This window comes from Halichoeres trimaculatus, unplaced genomic scaffold (assembly GCF_033239565.1).
Source record: "Halichoeres trimaculatus isolate MK-OKI-2021-1 unplaced genomic scaffold, fHalTri1.1 fHalTri1_scaffold_10, whole genome shotgun sequence".
NCBI classification, from domain to species: domain Eukaryota; kingdom Metazoa; phylum Chordata; class Actinopteri; order Labriformes; family Labridae; genus Halichoeres; species Halichoeres trimaculatus.
This window is the reverse complement of record NW_027437187.1, coordinates 29,117,490-29,137,074: the sequence shown is the minus strand read 5'-3', so window position 1 is coordinate 29,137,074 and position 19,585 is coordinate 29,117,490. Positions and strand designations below refer to the sequence as shown.

General features: G+C 38.8%; 2 protein-coding genes across 12 annotated transcripts in view; one reads left to right on the top strand and one right to left on the bottom strand.

The window, feature by feature from the left end:
• Positions 1–462: 462 nt before the first annotated feature.
• On the bottom strand, positions 463–6,805 carry psma4 (proteasome 20S subunit alpha 4). 2 transcript variants are annotated; one of them, XM_074677651.1, is made up of 9 exons: positions 6,742–6,805; positions 6,267–6,290; positions 5,701–5,743; positions 5,357–5,519; positions 5,177–5,254; positions 5,001–5,089; positions 4,676–4,806; positions 2,800–2,923; positions 463–724 (listed from the first exon to the last, which is right to left on the bottom strand). In XM_074677651.1, the coding sequence occupies exons 2-9, from the start codon at positions 6,267–6,269 to the stop codon at positions 570–572; spliced, it is 786 nt and encodes a 261-aa protein (XP_074533752.1). In that variant the 5' UTR covers positions 6,270–6,290; positions 6,742–6,805; the 3' UTR covers positions 463–569. The 2 variants fall into 2 exon arrangements, with proteins under 2 accessions (XP_074533752.1, XP_074533753.1); XM_074677652.1 differs by lacking the exon at positions 6,742–6,805 and adding an exon at positions 6,560–6,678.
• A 10,304-nt stretch (positions 6,806–17,109) lies between these two features.
• The window catches only part of LOC141797038 (unconventional myosin-IXAb-like), a 167,577-nt gene continuing 165,101 nt past the window's right edge, over positions 17,110–19,585 (top strand). For 5 of the 10 annotated variants that reach the window (XM_074678427.1, XM_074678421.1, XM_074678426.1 and 2 more), the window contains exon 1: positions 17,112–17,472. The gene's annotated coding sequence lies outside the window, so the exon portion shown is untranslated. Of the gene's footprint in view, positions 17,473–19,585 lie in introns of all 10 variants that reach the window. The other 5 variants (XM_074678424.1, XM_074678423.1, XM_074678422.1 and 2 more) reach the window with 3 other exon arrangements.

The following is a 19,585-nucleotide window of genomic DNA, read 5'->3' as shown; positions in this document are numbered from 1 at the left end:
TAAATGAAAACACCCATACCATCTGTTATGAGATTTACCACCACTAAAATAACGATAAACATGTTTATTATTGCATAATGTTGGACTGTTGCTGTTTTATAACAGAGTAAAGAATGTAACACACAACTCATACAGACTACATTAAGACCATCTGCTCAGTGCTGGAACAGACTGAGGACGCACATTAGGCTGTAATCCCTCTAATATTGATTTCAGCTGTTAATGCACAGAAGTGGAAGAGGCAGAAAATGACTCTGTGATGATGTCAGATTTCACTCTGAGTGAAAAGTTATATAAAAAAAACTACAAGTTGTAGGGCGCCAGTTTGGCTGAGTGGTTCAAATGGCCTGGGTTTGATCCTAGCCTGTGGTGTTTGATGCACGTCTTCCCCAGAGGCTTTGTAAGACTTGCAAAGCTATATGAAAGAAAAAGCAAAACCAATCATTCGTTATCTAAATTTATTGTAGAAACAAAACAAACACACCTGAATCTCACTTTTTAACTTCTCATTCAAAACTCACATTCACTCTCACACTCAAAACTCTCAGAACAAGTGTTTGCCAGCGCCTCTACTTGTCCTTCTCTTTCTGCTCCTTCTCTTTCTTGTCTTTCTCAGCTTTGGCCTCCTCGGCTTCGTGCTTCTTGATCAGCTCCTCCACCTCCTTCAGCTTCAGCACCTTGATGCAGGTCTTTCCGTTCTCGCGGGTAAGGGTGGCGATCTCCACTGAAACACAAACCACACAAACAATGAGGAACCAACTGCTGCTTCAGTTTTTGTTGAGTCACTCTTGAGGATAAAATCAGATGATCTATTTAATGATACATACAGAAAAGCAATGTTTTTGTTTTGAACATGTCACTGCCTGATGGGTATCAAACAGGTTCACCAGCTCTTAGAGCTTAGACTCACCCATGCATTATGCACACCTTATATTTAAGGTAAACAAAACCACACCTTGAACAGGGGGTGTAATTATTTCCTGGTTTCTGTTATTGTTTCTGAACGTGCCTAGGTGTCGTTTAGGAACAGGATGTCCTTGGTTATTTGTTGCTTTAAAATTTACTGGGTCATAAAATCCTGTCATCAGACACGCTGACACACATTTTTAAGAGCCTCGAATACAGAGACTTTATGTGTTTAATGTGTTTTGGGTGGTGCAGTAGTTCATTATCCTCCAGTTATAATCATTAAAATTCAATCAGCTTGTAAGCACCATTGAAGAGAAACTTATTCCCAGTGTATTATTACATAAATAAGAGAACTTTATGCCAACAGCTGCTAATTCACCTACCAGAAAATGATTTTTTTCCCCCTTTAGATTCATTTTCATTTGATTATTAGTGATGGTATATTATGTTATACATGTGTTAAGCTGACTGGATTTTTCTTTTTTTTACTTGTCAGTTACAATGGAGAAATGGTAAATAAAAATGTTTTACTTCTTTCCACTCCTTTTTAAAAATTTAAAAGAAGTAAGATCGGTGCTTTAACAATTCTTTTTTGTTTACATCCTACAAAGTTTGCAAAATTGCAAAGTTTCTATGTTCCAACTTCTTTTTGACAAGTTTTTTTGTCTAGCATATTATTTTCTTTTACATTCTTCAAAAAATAAACATTTTCAATCAATCAATCAATTTTCAATGTCCTCAAAACTAAAAAACCTGATGTCTTTCTTTGGGTTTTTTTTTTTGGACCAAACCCTCTCCTGAAGTAAAATTCTGACACTTACAGAGATAATTTGGTTAAACTAAGTGAGGCTGCATGCAGCTCTTGTCAAAAGAAAATGTGAAGTATGACCCACAGAGAGTTGTATATAAACACCTGATTAGCGCGCTGCAAGTAGAGGAATGCGCATGTCTCACGTCTACAAAAACAAAATAACCGATGGCAAACTAAAGTGCTGGGATTTTTTTTCCCTCATAATTAATGCTAATTTATTGTTTCCTGAAGTAGCTAAATTATGTGAAAGCATTTACCCTGTCTGCAGCAGTAGACAGTAAAACTTGTGTGTTTGTTTTTCTTTTGACGCTTTTTCGAAAAATGGCCCAAGCTGACCAGCGCTCCCTGTGGGTGACACACAAGTAGCAATCTAAAGTCTTCAAAGATAAAGCCAGTGCAGGTGTTTTAAACTGCCGTTTATCAAGAGTCAGGAGCCACAATAAGAAATTTTAAAATCTAACAGCTTGGTCTGAATAGCTCATTTCTCAACCAGCACAAACTGTGTAGGATGAAGTTTTTTATGAATCAATAGCTTAGATATAAAATCTGAAGATTTAAAACCTCTAAATTTTGCTCAGTTGAGGGCATAACAGCACAAACTGACCGCAGGGAGACACAGTGTAGCCGATAGGAAAAACAACCAAAGGCCATTGGCCCGGCTCTGTGGCTCATTTTAAGTCAGGCTGAGTCAGCATTTCCAGTCAGACAACCTCTGTTGATAGGTGTGCTTCAGAGATAATTGAGTGTTCCTCTTTCACACTGCTTAAAAAAGCTGAACTGTCTCTTTAAGCAGCTACTAGCTCAGTAAGGTGGTTAGGTTTGTTTCTATAAGACAGCAGTTTAACATCCTAGAAAACAAAGCTTAAATAAATCTTTATAACAAACTCCTTTTTCTGCTTGATGATTGTTAACGGTCTGTTCTTTGTTCATATTCTGCTCATGTGGTTGCCCAACGAGTTTGTTTAAGTTTTTATTTCAAGGAGTCTGCTGAATAAAAAAGTCTGTGTGGCTTTTCAATCTAACTCAACCTTTGGATCATAGAACAATAGATGAACATTTTCAATGCTCGGTATCCACACCTTTCTCTGCAGACAGCTTGCTCACATCCATCGTTTTGTTGAGCACTTTGATGGCCAGAGCGAGCGCTGTGGAGAGAGTCATCTCTCCCTCCTTGTAGTCCTGCTTCAGCATAGAAACAGCAGCCTATGAGGGAACACATAAAGAAAGGAGACAATATTTAAACCAATTCTGATGACAAAAAAGTCCCAGACACTCTCCTGTTTGTTCATGCTGCAGGATCCCATCTGCTCTGTATTGTGAGGGATGCATTTACAACTCAGTTCATTCTCCACTCTCTGAAATCTGAGACCCACTCCGGAGCACAAAACTCTCCCTGTCAGGGTCAGGTGTGTGTTACCCCACCAGAGACTCACAAAGTAAACCTGCATGCACTCAGGGTTTGTTAAACCTTTGTACACAAAAAGTGCTCACACAATGTTCTGAAGCTGCTGTTACCCACAATGCTCTGCGTGCAGTCCCTTGAGACCCGCTCAGATTAGCCGAGCCATCATGAATCAGGACTTACACAATTAGACGCCCCTAGAGTCAGCACGATGTAGGCCACAGCACGTCTGTTTACTGTCAGCCTACACGGCTTTTTATAGCAGCTGGTGTTCCAAATGCAGCGGCACCCTCTGGTGGCAGTGTTTGGAACAGCATGTTTATAATTCACAAAGCACTGCACAGAATAGAAATACTTTTAACCAGGCGTCTACAACCTATGGCTCTGGAGCCTCATGCAGCTCTTTGACTCTTTGGCAGTGGCTCCCTGTAGCTTTGAATAAAAGTTGTTATAAAGAATTTTCATTTCTGTTACAATGGATATTACTGAAGCCTTGACACTAAACAAAATCATGATATCCCCATCCCTAACCCTAGAACACACCAACCCTAACCCTTACCCTATCCCCAAAACACACCAACCCTAACAATAATCCTAAAACACACTAACACACTGACCCTAGCCCTAAACCTACGAACCCTAACCAAAACTAAAAACCTAATCCTAACCCTCCCTTGTTGCTAGGCACCGCCTGGATGGTTGTGGCTGCCTATTGTGGCAGCTCTCCCTTTTTTGTCTGTTTCTTGTAATTTTTTCGTCTCTTTTTCTTAATCTTTGTATTTGGAGTGGGTCATTACTTTGTATGGCTCATTTGTTGGTCATGGACACCAAACTGGTTGTTTCTTCTGTGATATTTTTACTATTTTTGCTCCTGTGTCTGGAGATCCTACATGTAACCATGGCTGCATTGTTTACATGTGAAATCAGCTGTTAGCAGCCTGTAGCATGTCAATGCTAACTGGTGCAAGGCCTGATGTTTCCCCACCAGGTGAGGAGAAGGAGGTGAGGATGACATGCTAGTACTGAGGTGAGAGCTAAGATTTGAAGATATCGACCTGTCTTTCCATATACCAGTATTAGGAATGTAAGATCTATCTCCAACAAGATTGACAAGCTAGCCGTGCTAACCCAACAACAGAGGGAATACTAGAAGGCAGAGTAGCATCATGCTATTTGGCTAACAAAGCTAACGCCAGACACCAACACTAAACAAAATTATGATTTAACATTTTGTGGAACTAAGAAATTAGAAGACAATAAAAAATAGAGCGACATTATCAATATGGGCTATGTTAATCCAATTCAAGTCTTTTATTTGTATTTCTACAATTTCATTAATTTGAAAAAATAACTCTTGTTTCGATAAATATTCAATATATTTGAACTATGTTTAAAATTGTATACATATATGGCTTTTGGGAAAGACAAAGTGGGTTTTGTGGCTCCGGAATGACATGAATCCAGGTGAGATGAAGCAATATGGATCCTTTAAAAGTAAAGGTTGCAGACCCCTGCTCTAACTTAGACCTTAAAATCTTTGAAGTGAGACTCACAGCACTGTTATTTCCAATGCAGGTGGCCTTCCAGCCTCCGTAGTTTCCACTGGGGTCACTCTGGTAGAGCTGGAAGCCGTAGTGTTTATCCCAGCCCATGTAGAGTAGAGAGACTCCGAAGGGACGCTTTCCTGAGAGACAGAAACACGGTGTCTTTACAACACTGATACAGCTGAGGCGTCTATCCTTTTTTTCACTGTAACTTGAACGTAGCTTCTTTTGAAACTTGAGCTGACAAAACTTTCAGATGACATCAGTCAGTTTCTGTTGAAAAGAAATAGAAGTAAATGACTCTGAGACATTAATATGTGACACTTCTCTGTACCTCCAAACTGGGTGTAGGCCTGCTTGATGTCACACAGAGCCGTGACCAGCTGCTCACACGGCATTGGCTCCTGATACTGCAGCAGGTACCTGAAATTTAATACGATTATTATCACATTTATATTTTGTCTTATATGCAGCATGAAGACAACCCCAGTGTTTCTGCCTGCAGCTCACCTCTGTGCTATGAGCCTCAGCTCGTTGGTCAGTACGTTAGCATCTGATGTGATTCCCGCCACACTGCACGCCATGTCCCTGAGGAGCAAAAATACAGGTTAACTTTTGCACATCTGCTGATTGAATCTATTTGGTCTAATCTGTCTACATACAGCACTAAGGTTTATGAATATAACTCACTCATTCAGTTTGTAGATTTTCTCAGAGAAAAACACTTCATCCAGCAGCTTATGGATGTTCCTCCTCTCAGCAGCCAGCAGCACTCCATCATTAGCTAAAATACCCAGACAGGTGCCTGCATGTCCGATAGCTTCCATGGCGTACTCTACCTGGTACAGACGCCCTGTAAATGACACAGACAGTTCTGACACTGAGGAAAGAAAACTTGTGCCTGTACACGATTCTGTAAATTGTACAGTCAAAAAAAGTTATCTTAAAATGTTTGGGTAAAATACAACCAAAAGGGAGAAACTCACATTGTAAAACTAACAGCCTGATTGGTAACATTAGTAACAATCTCTTACCTTCAGGTGAGAAAATGGTTGTTCGTGAATCATATCGGCGAGACTGAAACAAAAAGTGATAACAGAATAAACTGAAGCTCAGACAAATCATTAGGAACTTTTAAACACTGATGACAAAGCTGAAAACTAAAATAGATATTTATCCAAGAATTGTAACAGATAAAGAAAAGAGTTTGCATCTTCTATACCATCCCTGGTCACAACACTATGTGAAGGTATAAACTCAACAGACACTGTCTCTTATCAAAAACATGTTTTGTCCAAATAGGCTGCGTAGCAATAGTAGAAGCCAGTGGTTTGACCTAAATAAGTAACCCTCGATGTATTGAAAAATATCTTGTTATGTTTCCTATTACAAATAAGGGTTACTACTGTATAAATAAGCCCAGCATGTGTTAGATATCGACAGACCGAGAGAAGCTGCTTTGTTGTACACATTTACAATTTAAGTGGAGTAACACCCCCCCAGATTTGCAGCTGATGGGTTCAGTTCGCCCCACATGGTTGTGTTTATGTTACTGAACAGCACTAATGTAAACAAATATCAGGTCATTGAGAATACTCACCATTTTGGAGACTGCAGTCAGACCCTGTTAACGTAAGAGACAAACATTAAGTTTAGCTGACATGATTTCATGACTTCACTTTATCACATAAACTATTGATTGGCATTGTGACCAGTAGCAGGTTGTGAAAGTGAAAGAGAAAAACACATTTGAATCCAACAGCTAACAAAGCGAATTATATTTTGGCATGGTTAAATGATGAATACGTTTTTAATATGAGTAAAACAACTTCATCAGATAGGATTGTTTCCGTTTTGCTGACGCACAGTTTTCAGTTAACGTTAACGTTATACCTCATACACGAATGAAGATGAATCGACAAAAATTCAAACACAGCTTTACTTGGAGCTTTCAAACGATACACCGCCTTACGACTTCTACTTTCCTATAATTTTACACTCGAACCACGACTGAAAGAATTTAAGAAACATAACGCAGTGTTTTTATCTCTATTTACAGAGAATTAAATGCTTACCGCTTACAGCTTGGGTAGTGGCGCGTTTCGATGACGTCACGCCATCACTGTACGTCATTTGAATGCACTTTTCTATTTCCGATACACAAATAAATCGAAAATATAAACACATAAATATCGTTGTTTTTCTAAACAGTGAAGACTTTTAATTTATATTTCAGCCCAAACTGGAAAAAAATATTTTGTTGTGTTTAATTCACATTTTCTAAAAGAGGTTCTGACTGCCCTTGGATCTATATATTTTTTTTCCTGACAGTATGATCGGAGCGGCACTTATGCCCATATGCCCCCTTTAAAACTAAAGACCAATATTTTTTTTTTTCAAAATGATTACATTAATTACATTTTTAAACACAATAAGAAAAAGAACATAAAAACCTGTCTTTTAACTGATTTTGATTTTGGGTTACGCTCATGGGTCACTTCATAATTGAAGGAAATTTTCTTTTAATCTATTTTTTCCCCTTTTTTTATGTATTTTTGGGGCATTTTCATGCCTTAATCAGATTGGAGAGAACAATGGATAAAGTAGGAAACAGAGCAAGTGAGAAACAACATGCCGGAAACAGGCCAGAGGCTGGATTTTCGTGATTTTTATTTTTGTACTTTTCCTTTGATGCATTTTGTGATTCTATGAAAGGCAATGTACTAAAATAAATGTACTCACTTACTTACTTTTCTTACATCTGTTAATGGAAACACACAAACTCATAAAAACAGCTACATTTTGGAAACCTCTGATGAAAAGTGATTAAAAAGCTTTTTTTTTTTTCCACTGGTCACTTTCTTGTTCGCTGTTGTAAATTTCCAAAATGTGGGACGAATGAAGGAGTATTTAATGAATCTAAGCATATAAAATGCATTCATTAATACTATACATCTTATGGAGCATGTAGCATTCATAGCAGAGCAATCTAGAAATCCCCAAACTGATGGGAAACTGAATGACTAAAATGAACAAGACAGAAGGAAAAAAGTTACTTTCGGACAAGACCGCCGCAACATTTCAACAGTAGATACCTTATAGTAACCTAAATTAATCTTACATTATTACAGTGTAAAATCAGTTGAACTCTGGTTGTCTCAGTTGTTGAGATGTTACATTTCTTATTCACAGTGGCAGACAATGGCTCCACATGTTGGACAGGAACCAGTAACTGGTGGCTGCCATTGATGCTGTGGGCACAGAAGAAGTGTAAATCTGCAGTTCAACACAGGGATTGACTGAACACAGTCCTGCCACAAACCAGCACGGATATACAATTGATGAAATCCCCATTGATCAGTTTTGTAAGGTAGGATGTTGGATGCCTAGTGGCCGAAGGCAGTGTAAAATAGATGCATACTTCAAGGTACAGACATCTGTACACAATTCTTACGTGTAGGTCTCTATCTGTTCAATGTGGGTGTGTATTTTTGTAGGACAGTATTCACACCACTAGAGGGCCCCCTAAACCCAACTGTGTGGTATTGGGAGGTGTGCTGCCATACAGCTCTGTATGGGCATACAGCATGACATGCTTTCAAGAAACAAGACCACAAAAATGAAAGTCATGAATCACTTTGAGAGTAAAAATATGAGCTCTTTGGGGTTTCTCTGCTGGAATGCTGAGCTGTATCTGAGCTCTGACATCTTTTAGCTGGAGGGGGTGGTGGTAGTGCGTGTGTGTGCACAGTTATTTCTCAAAAAGACTGTGTGTTAACTCTTTAACCTCCAGGGCTTCTTACTGTATTCCAGTTATTAATAATTAGACTGATGATTCCTGGTATCCCAAATGTGGGAGGTGTAGCCGCTGTCTCATCCAAGATGGTGTATAAACAATTCAACTCCAAACCAGTGACTGTAAGAGTTGCAGCCAAAATTTACATTGCCTACATGCTAGTTTCTCAACAAAGTGGGTGTGCTGACAGGCATCATCTACAGCTAACAACTACTGACAAGCACCTCATACAACCCCACTTTAAAGTAACAAACCCCACTTTTCTACGGTCATGCAAGACTTCATTCAACATCATGGATCTCATAAATAATCCAGCTGTCTGTTATTATTCCAATTCAGCATCCTTTTTTTCTCTGTGTCCTCAAAAATTTCCCCTTAAAGGAAATGTGAGCATTCACAAATTCTCAACAGCTCCTAAAACTTCTGTTTCTGATTCATTGATAAGTTCAAGTCGTGAAATAAACTCTTATGGTGATTATTTTTCAAATGTGAAAGTAATGTGGGTTAATTCTACAAATTGTAAACTTTAGATATTTAAGAAACCGCATGGGATTTCACATCAGCCAAAGCAGAAGGGGACAACAAACCTCTTTGTTTATAGTCAGAGTTTTTCCTCTCAGTTAAACAGCTCTGAATTTCGGCAGCCTGGCAGCTTACCTTGAGATTATCAAAAATAATCACATCCTCACATTGTTCTCCGAGGATTGGCGTGGGGGAGTAGAGAGCTGCAGCTGCAACACCTCAATAAACAACCGCAACACTGTGCTGTTTATTCAGAGCCGAGGAGCGTACTGTGTTTTGATTTGTTTCCTTGGCTTGAGTGTCCGCTGTGGAGCTGGCTCACAGTCTCTGCTGGATCAGGCTGAAGACAGAGTTTATAGCTCCTTCTTCGTATTTCTCTTTTAAAGGCTTTGACACAGATCTCACATTGTTCCAGCTGCTGACTGTAGTTTTTTAAAATAGGAGGTGAACACAAAACATCTATTCTCCAACTTCTCAGGAGTAATCTCTTTAAGCAAATCCAGGCCACATACAGGCTTACTGCTGAGTGATTGATGTGAACTATGCAATCTCCACTGGCATCTAATTGTTTGGTATTAGTAAAGTGGGTTATGTTTGGTAATCAGTATTTGCCTGCTAAAGCTGGAGGCTGACTACAAAGGGATTTTTATTGGCTCCTGTAAAACTCAACGCTGTGACAAAAGATGCCAAGCACTATGTTACACTGTATCTAGAAATACTTTTTATGTCAATGAAAATACAGTAAGTATAATCAAAGATAACCAATAATCATTGTATTAAATCTCTATAAATAAAAAATAGTGAGAATTTCAATTATTCTTCCACCTTTGGTTTATATTCAATGTAACCGCACGCTTTAATTTTATCAATACATGATTCACTAGCTCATTTTCTGTAGCTGAACAGGCTGACTCAACTTACACAGCGTATATACAAATGGCTAAATCTGAAGCTAACATGACCAATCAAAGGGTTTCTATAAAACGAGTGTGCAAGTTTGGACTTGTGTTCTCTGAAAGTCAGAAATTGCAAGTTTTCATGTTGACAATGGACACGTTTTTTTATGTATCAGCACCCGTGATGATTTTACTACCTAACTTATTTACTAAATGTGCAAATCTGATATCAACACTACAACAGGAGGATGAGTCATCAAGATAAAGTATGATTCATTGTGGTTGGAATCACATGACTTGATTTCTTAAGAGATTGTAAACTGAGTTGCAGATTACTCTGTGAGCTAACTCACTGGCCACCAGAGCTTAATTACTGTTGAGAAAGGTGAAAAGTCAGTGTCCTAGTTTTACAAGATTGAAAATGGTGAGGTGTTTGAAACTTTGACACCCCAATCCACTTTAAAAGTGGATTGCAGCTGTCTTGTAATTTCTGTTGGTGTCCTTTGAAAAGTTCAAGTTACTCAATTGGATTAAGCTATGTAAACTTAAAATATGTAAGTACAATTTTCTCAAATGTCTGAGTTTTCAGTGTTGAAAATGATAATTTCCAAGTAGATTCAACTTTTGTTACTGTTTAAGTAAACGCAACTTAAAATCATGAGTTTCTGGACTGCGTTTTGAAACAGTAGTGGCACAGATTGTCAGTGCTCCACATGGAATGGATTGCCCCTTGTGGCATCGATCAGCTGTCTGTGCTCTACGCGGTGTGGACTGGCTGTCTACATCAAAAATGAGTAATGTGTCTTTTTACATTTCAAAACTGGCCTGAATAACATGATAGTGCAGTCAAAAATATCATTTATATTTATATTTACCATTAAGCCCACTGCAAGAGTCACTAGGTAGAAGACCCTGTGCCGTGGAGCACAGACCAACAGTCAGTGCCATGGGGCTCAAACAACTTGTGCCCCCTGAAGAACAATGTTTCAATGTACAGCAGGGTCTCATATCTATTGCCTCACTCATGGTTACTAAAGTTATTCAATTACAGCTGATTTTTGTTTTAACAGCGTTTGTATCCATGAGTGAGGAGAGAACACTGTGGATGCTTCACTCAGTTCATAAGGCAAATTTATTGATATCATATCTTTCAGTTTCGAGTAAGGTCAACTTATTATGTTTTACAGTGATATGCAACATATTGTTAAACATTACTTAATATTCCAATTTGTAACAAATAAGCATCAGGCATATTTGATTAAAGAAATTCAGTAGAATGATTTTCTATAATAATCAAAACTACTTAAGATGTTGACTTAAATTAACTTAAGTTTCATATTTCATTACTTCATTTTTTTTAAGGTAACTGGTTTACAAGCATTTTTCAAGTAAACTCAACTTATCCGGGTTGACAGTGTAAAGTTGAGGCTGCTTGGCTAAGAAGGTCCATCTGTCAAAGGGAGCTGTGGAGATCAATGGAGAGGAGACGTGCTATGATCTCGTACTCACCTGACATGACACGCTTTTACCTGCCTCAGTTCCAAGCAGTGATTCGGCTGACATCCCACCATGATGGGAAGTAATTTTGGTTTCAGTTTCAGAATTAATTGTCTGGTGAGGCTGAGAAGTGACTAACTAGAGAACCAGAAAAGAGACAAGAAAAAGGCAGATTTACTGGATGTCGCAGGAGCCTGGAAGTAAACTTTGTTTTTGAGTTTGACTGATGTTTATTATATATTTATTCCACACCAGAACCCAGTCCATCTTGATTTTCCATCAAATTAATTTATCAAAGAATCTCTTACTAAATAATGATATAGTTAGCTGTTAGCTAGCTTTTATCGTGGTAGAGATATTCCAAAAACAAGTGTAAGAAGAATTCCAACATACAAAGCTAGAGACATGTTGTCAGTGATTGTCCCTTTGATGAACGGTTCAGGTGAGTATTTGGTGCCCTCTAAAAGTTTCTTAAATGAAGACATGCTGGCAAAAACTTCATTTAATCATACTGAGTAGATGTAAAACCCAATTTAAGGAAATTTCAGTATTAGTGGTTTCATGTGTTGCAATTTTCCCATATTACAAGGACAGTTTCAGGTTATCAGCTTTTTTATTTTCTGTTTCCATTTCTTGGATTCATGAGCCACCAAGTGTGTCAGGGGTTATCCATTGTTTTCTGTAACGTGTCAGTTGTGATGCAAGGCAAAATAGCTATAAATTACAAAATAGTGGGACACCAGAGGGACAACTTCTGGGAATCAAAACAGTTCAGTAGGCGCCACCTCAAGTGGGTGTGAGATTCAAGGATCCCTTTGTCTAAAGAAAGATATTCTAAGTGCAGTTTATCTGTTTTGTAATCCTATAGATGTTGCAATCTAAAGACACCCACACACCTCACACACCTCACACACCTCACACGCCTCACACACTCACCTGAGCCATCAGTCTATATTAGGAAACTGATTTCGCAAGAAAAGGTGATGCTATCATTCAAAGGTCTAAATATTTTAATTTGGTTTCTGTCTTAAGTTTGCTTCTATTCTTCTTCTAAAGTTGTTGGTTGCAAGTGACAGTGTTAGACTTCAGAAAATGTACTGTATTACACCAAAGAGAAACTAATACTTGATGTATATTACAACAAAAAAAGTACAAAATGATTTTCACAATAATTTCTCAGGGAAAATTTGAGTCTTTATTCCAGAAATACGTAAACATTAATTGTCTATACATAGTTTTATTTTTTGACATTTGTACTGTATAGCTTTCAATTGAAACTCCATATTGGACATTAATTTGTAAAGAAATTACACTTTTTATGAACAATGTGCCATAACCTTCTCCTATTTTGACATGTAAAGCCAATATACCACCTCGATCAGCATGATCATGTTACCCCTAGTTTCTGTCTGTAGGTTTTCTTCAAAGCTGCTCCTCTGTTCTACAGATTTTGGTAAAAATAAATAAATACATAAATAGCAGAAAGACTTCAACAGAGCTGTCAATCAATCATCTTTTAAAAAACAGATTCCATCTTAAAGTTTAGCTTCGGTTCCTTCTGTTAAAATGAAGACCTATACTTCAGCCGAGCACCAGGGGGAGCTCTAAGAGCTATGGCTTCAGTCAGAATACTTCTGATACTCTCAACATAGCCCTTACCTGTAAAATTAATGCAGTACAAAGACAGGAAAGATCACACTTCACAAAAAGGCTGTTTTCTTCTTGTTATATGTTAATTTTCTTCTTTATTTTGTGTACTGGAAGTGCTACACTGCAAAAAACAGAAATCTTATCAAGTGTTTTTTTTTTTAATCTTATTTTAAGTCAAATTTGTCTTCTTATACTTGATATGAGCCCCATTTACCTGACCAGTCCAGAAAAATGTCTTGATTCAAATTGTTTGGAGACTAAAATGAGGTCTGAATCGCTTGTAACAAGTTAAAAAAAAACAACAAAAAAACAACAAAAAAAAAAACAATAGAATACGAAAAGTTTGTTTGAAAATAATGTGTTAACACAAGTAACTTTTGTCTTGTTCCATTGGCAGATTTTTTTTACTTGTTGCAAGCATTTCAGACCAAAATTTTAGTCTTTTAATAACTTAAAATAAGACATTTTTTCTGGACTGTTCAGGTGAATGTGGCTCATTTTGAGTCTAAAAATACATTTTCTACTAAAATAAGACAGAAACACTTGATAAGATTTCCGTTTTTTCCTGTGTAGTAAAAAAAAAAACTATTTTGGAACATAAACTGTATCCAGTCTTTTTATTTGCTGTACCTAAGCTTTAAGACCTGTCTTTTTAGGTGACTCTTGTTAAAAAAAAGTGAGTGTTTTTCCCTCTAAGTTTGACATTTTTAACTCATATGACATGAAATTCTAAACAAACTCATCCATACTCACACATGTGTTTATTTAATGTACAAAAAAATGTATGAATGTCAAACTGAAATACCAAGAGGCCCCTTTGTTGCTGCTTTCTCTGTTTTTCATCCCGTCTCAGTTTTCTGGTTGACAGAAGAGTCATGTTGCCCTCCTGGCTATACTCTCCACTATTTCAACCTTTTCCACTCCATTGTCTCCATTAGCCCACCCTCTGCCCTCAGCTACTGTCTCTGTTATTTTACGTGAAGCTCCTGTCATTTCGGACACAGACGCCGGCCTGGTGTGCACGCCGAGGGCCCCTCAACACACAGGGTTGGATTCCACCTTTCAGGGCCGAAGGGAGGATTTCCTTTTCAAAATGTCTGGCTGGTAAATATGTCACCAGGCTGGAAAACCGATCCTGTGAAAAACAGGTGGGATGTTTTCAGACTCGCCACAGGAGTGTGTGCTATCTGTTTCTTCCCTCACATGCTCTTGAAGATACACAGTGTCAATCTCCTGCAAAGCAGAGGTATTGTCTGTCAAGAGAAAGCAACCCCCGAGCAGTTCATCTAAGATCTGCTAAATCTTCTCCAAATCAGATTTTCCAGACATTCACTCTGTGTGTGTGTGTGTGTGTGTTATTTCTGTGTGCCTCAAGAAGAGTTGGATTTCACTGAGAGCCCCACGGTGATAACAAAAATGAGACGACACCGACCTTTCAACTGACAGATCCATATGACAAGGTGTGGTGTGTGAGGAGAGTATTGACTCAGAGGGCCGTAGCTGTCAACACACAACTCAAAGAGGGAAGAACCTGTTACTCACTCCTGTTGTGAAGTGACAGACACAGCCCACTCAGGTGATTCTTAGGAAAAGGAAATATGTTAAACACTCACCTGATAGTGTACACCTCCATATATTTTTTAAACATATTCAAGACAGGCTGTTTGTGACTGATTGTTAAAGAAAACACCATTCCTTCCAGTGACTCATAATATCTTAGATCTGTTTTCTTTTTGTTGAATGAACTCAATATGGAGGCATATGCACACTGCAAAAACTGAAATCTTATCAAGTGTTTTTGTCTTATTTTCAGTAAAAAATTCCTTTTTAGACTCAATATGAGCCAAATTCACGTGACCAATCCAGAAAAGGGTCGAACAATACAGTTTAATTTGACGTCTAGTGATAAATATGGATTTCAAGAACGTTATATTAAAAGATTATATTGTAAAAAGATATTTCACCATCATTTTGACAGTCTTTAATTCATGAAAGTTAAGAAGCAAAAATAAATAAATTAAGAAAAAAGTGTTTTTAATTCAAGAACGAAAAAAATATATATTTGCAGAGATGGGAAATTATGCAATTCGAACAGTTTAACATCCCCTACACTGCAAAAACTGAAATCTCATCAAGTATTTTTGTCTTTTTTTAAAGTAAAAATTGTCTGATTATACTCGATATGAGCCACTTTCAACTTATCAATCCAGAGTAATGTCTTGTTTAAAGTTATTTAAGGACAAAAATAAGGTCTGAATTGCTTGTAACTAGTAACAAAATCTGCCAATGGAACAAGAGAAAAGTTACTTGTATTAAGACATTGTTCTAGTCTCAAGGAAATTTACAAGCAATTTTTTCTTGTTCCATTGGCAGATTTTTTTTACTGGTTACAAGCGATTCAAACCTAATTTTTGTACTCTGATAACTTAAAACAAGACATTTTTTCTGGATTGATAAGTTGAAAGTGGCTCATATCGAGTATGATAAGACAATTTTACTTAAAAAAAGACAAAATCACTTGATAAGATTTCAGTTTTTTGCAGTGTAGGGGATGTTAAACTGTTCGAATTGCATAATTTCCCATCTCTACAAATATTTTTTTTTAGTTCTTGAATTAAAAACACTTTTTTCTTAATTTTTTTTTTTTGCTTCTTAACTTTCATGAATATAAAGACTGTCAAAATGATGGTGAAATATCTTTTTACAGTATAATCTCTTAATATAACGTTCCTGAAATCCATATTTATCACGAGATGTCAAATTAAACTGTATTGTTGGACCCTATCATACCTTGACAGTCAGCCGTTTTACCTGTCAGTACTCAAAACATGTCTATATGCCAGCATATAAACTGTTAGCATATCGACTTTGAGACACATTTTTATTTATTTCCTATTTTAGATATATTTTTTTCTGAGATACAAGGCCTGCTACATGCTTTGGCTTTACTACTTGAAAAAATACAAATTGAAAAGTGTCCAATCCCAGATATAAATGGCAGAGTAGACTCTTTATCAGTGTCAGCTATAGCTAACCAAATGATGCCCCTTCCTCCAAATACAAGTCTTTAATGTGCATGCTTCACTTTTTTTGGACTGTTTTATTGTGAAGATGAAAAGACTGATGGGAAACTTAAAATGCTCACTGCTTTCATAATTTATGAGTAACTTCAAGTTTTAATCAACCTTTGCGAAGGATAACTGAAACCTGAAATAAATGGGGAGTTTTTTAACCCATAAATGTACATTTCATGACCAAACTACAATTTTTCTAGCTAATGTTTTGCTTGGGACAGGCCCATTTTACAGATTTAAGCAATAATTTTAACAAAGACAAAACTTTCAAGATGATGTTTGTTTCTGGCAGGATGATCTTGGTGTTGTGGCAAGCTCTGCCGCCTCACACCAAGAAGTCTCTTGGTTGAAGTCCTCAGCTGGAGAGGCTTTTCTGTCCAGAGTTTGTATACTCTGCCACTCTACATGCATTGTATATGTTCCCTCCAGCTTCCTCTCAAAGTGCAGAAATGTTTGGACACTGATTGGTCTCTAATTTGGATCTCTAACTTGTCCTGTGGGTGGGAGTGAGTGCGTTGACTCTCTTCTGACAGTGACAGCACATTTCCTTATATTTAAGCATCACGCAGCAAAGATTTGTATCTAATAAAAGCTGTAAAAAAAATCAATAAAACTATGGTGTGTTAAATTCATTTAAGGAGAGTCTGTGGGTGTGGCACCAGAATTGATGTTGGAGATGAAAATGTAAGCTTGTGGAATGGCAGTCCAATTATGCTTAAAACCCCCAGTTTGTCTGAACAGGCTGTGTGTGTGTGTGTGTGTGTGTGTGTGTGTTGAGTAGGGGGTGTCCACATTTTTAGCCACACCCCGTACTCATGTCACTCACGTTCCCGTCCGTTGACAAACCTTCTTTATGATTTTTGAAACGTAAGAATTAGGAATCAAAAGCTGATAAGCTGCAATCTCGTCATTCGAGAAAGATGCTAAAGTATTTTTCTAAATTAGGTCTTCCCATCATTCCACTCATCCATAATACTGCTTCATAGCTCCCACCCCTCAGCTCTCGCGTGGACGCGCAGTGCGAGTGCACAATCTGTTCGAGTGGCTACTGAGGAGAAAAAGGAGAGAGAGCAGAGCAGAGAGGAGCTGTGGGAGGAAGGAGACGTGACGGGGGGACTTAAAACAGAAGCTCTCAGGACTACGACAGACTACAGAAAGGAACGTGGATCATATTTCCTGCACGTTTGGAGATTAACGCGGCGGGTTCGGCTACGTGGTGCGGACTGTTACGCACGACAGCGTTTCCCTGCGGTAAAATCAGCCTGAGTTTTTGGACAGGAGACGCACGGCTCGCCTGCTCTTCCTCGTCAGAAGGGAGGGTTTCTAGCGGGGAGATTTACGGAGCAGCACACTGAGGGCGCAGAGGAAGAGGTAAGAGCCGTCTTATGCACACTTTTGCTTACATCGAGTTGAGCTGTCAGTGAAAGCAGCAGCAGCAGGGTTTGGAGTGAATGTCAAACCCCTGTGTAGCGGATACCTCGCTGTCTGTCATATTAACATCAGCTGCAGCCTCCTGATTCCCATTCAAATCCAACATCAGACCACACAACATGTAGTGTTATGGCAGAGCTGCATCGACACGGTCTAAATACTCTGAACGCTCTCAGGGCTCCAGGCTTGAAGGCTCCAGGCCCCCCACCTCTCCTCTCCTCTCTTCTCCTCTCCTTCCTCTCCTCTCCTATCCCTCCATTGCCACCTCCACCTCCACCACAGCCGCTGCTGCCGCCGCCGCATGAATGTCACGCAGTTTTCTTACATAATGCGTAAATGTGCCGTTACAGATGTTGCCCTGTGTGAGCTGGACGCCACATGTCGGCTGCAGCGTGTTTGTGGAGTGTGACACGGTGCAGCAGCAGTGGGATTTAACGTGACGCACTACATTGATGAGACAGTGTGGAGATAGATCCATCCACAGCGGTGCTGGTTGGGTTGTCGCAGACGAAGGTTGGAGCTCTATGTGGTGTAAAATGCTGCAGGGCTGTGGTTTCATTATATATTAGGACGCTGCAATACGGTTGTACGATCTGTGACGGTCAATTGTGACAGTTTGCGTCATGAGAGTGAGGCGTTGGGGCTGCTTACATCACACTGCTGCTGCCTGATGGGGCAGACGGAGGCGTGCGCTACAGCTGGACACCAGGATGTTCAGTTGCTGCCTTGTTAAACAATGATGATTGAGCTGTGGAGGGAGGTTTCATACAGTTTTGAGTGGAATAGGAAGTGTACTATGGGATCTCCTGTTGATCACAACAGCCACAGACAAATAAACCAGTTTAAGAAGAGGGTGAAGGTCTGATTTCTGAATGTTGGTATGTTGACAGACAGAAATGACCAGAAACTGATAACAGTATTCAACTTTACATATAGTTTCAGAGCAATTGTTTACACAAAATCATACGTGTTGAAAATGTTGTCAGCAAAAATCTGAGATATGGGCCTAGTAAAAAGTAAAAAATAAGAGCAACATAAGATAGATTTCTAAAGAATAGCCATAGTCTGCACATTTTCCTTCAGTTAGTATCTCAAAAGCAGCACAAGCAAAGCAGATTTGTAAACCAGGCTGTAGTTGGAGCTGAAATTAGGTTGTTTCAAGCTTGTTAACAAGTTAAAACAGGCCTGCTTGACCTCAGCCAGACCAGACTAGACCAGCAGTGCCCCCAAGGTCTGTGTCCATAAGTCCAAGAGATGACCCACCCTCCTCCTCCTCCTCCAGCTCTGAAGTGCCTGTGTTGAGCAAGAGGAGCCTTAGCTGCATGTGACTCGTCCAGCCTTTGGCACTTCTCATAAAAAAAGCTACGGGGGAAGGAGATAAAGTCATTACAGGTGCATTATATTTAAAGACAGGACGAGCGCTCATCACCTCCTGTGTGATCTGCAGACGACCAGTCTGGCTCCCCCCCTATCACCCCCCTCACACACAGCTAGCTTCACTCAGAGGAGAATTCCCTCATTGCGTTGTCAACTTTGCTGACATTAACATTTCATTCAGCTTATTACGTAAGTGGCAAAGCTCTTGAGAGCAGACCTGAAAACATTGCTTTGACAGTTCCAGCTGCCCAGCGCATGTGCTCGTGAACGTAGCTGAGCAGTTTGAAGCTTCTTAGTGAGATCTCAGTTTTAGATTAAGACAGGGTCTTTTTTCAAGGGCAGTTTGATACTTTCAGAGTTGGCAGTTTCTTCGGTATAAGCACTACTTTCTGTTCTGTTTTTGGTGTTTATGAACAGAAACTTTGACTGGGATAATCAAATCTTCCCACTGAGATTTAATGAGAGGCTGGTGATAATAAATTGTCTTTGGATGTCCCACATTTTATTTCTGAGTTAACCAGAAATTCACTTTAAAACAGAACTTTTACACATTTCTATCAAAAACAACTGATGGCCACCTAAGTTGATTTTTAGGTGAGCAGATATCAGTGTCTGAGATGTCACTGTGGTGCGTCCACACCTTCAGTTTGGAGCACTCGACCAATCATTTTCAAGA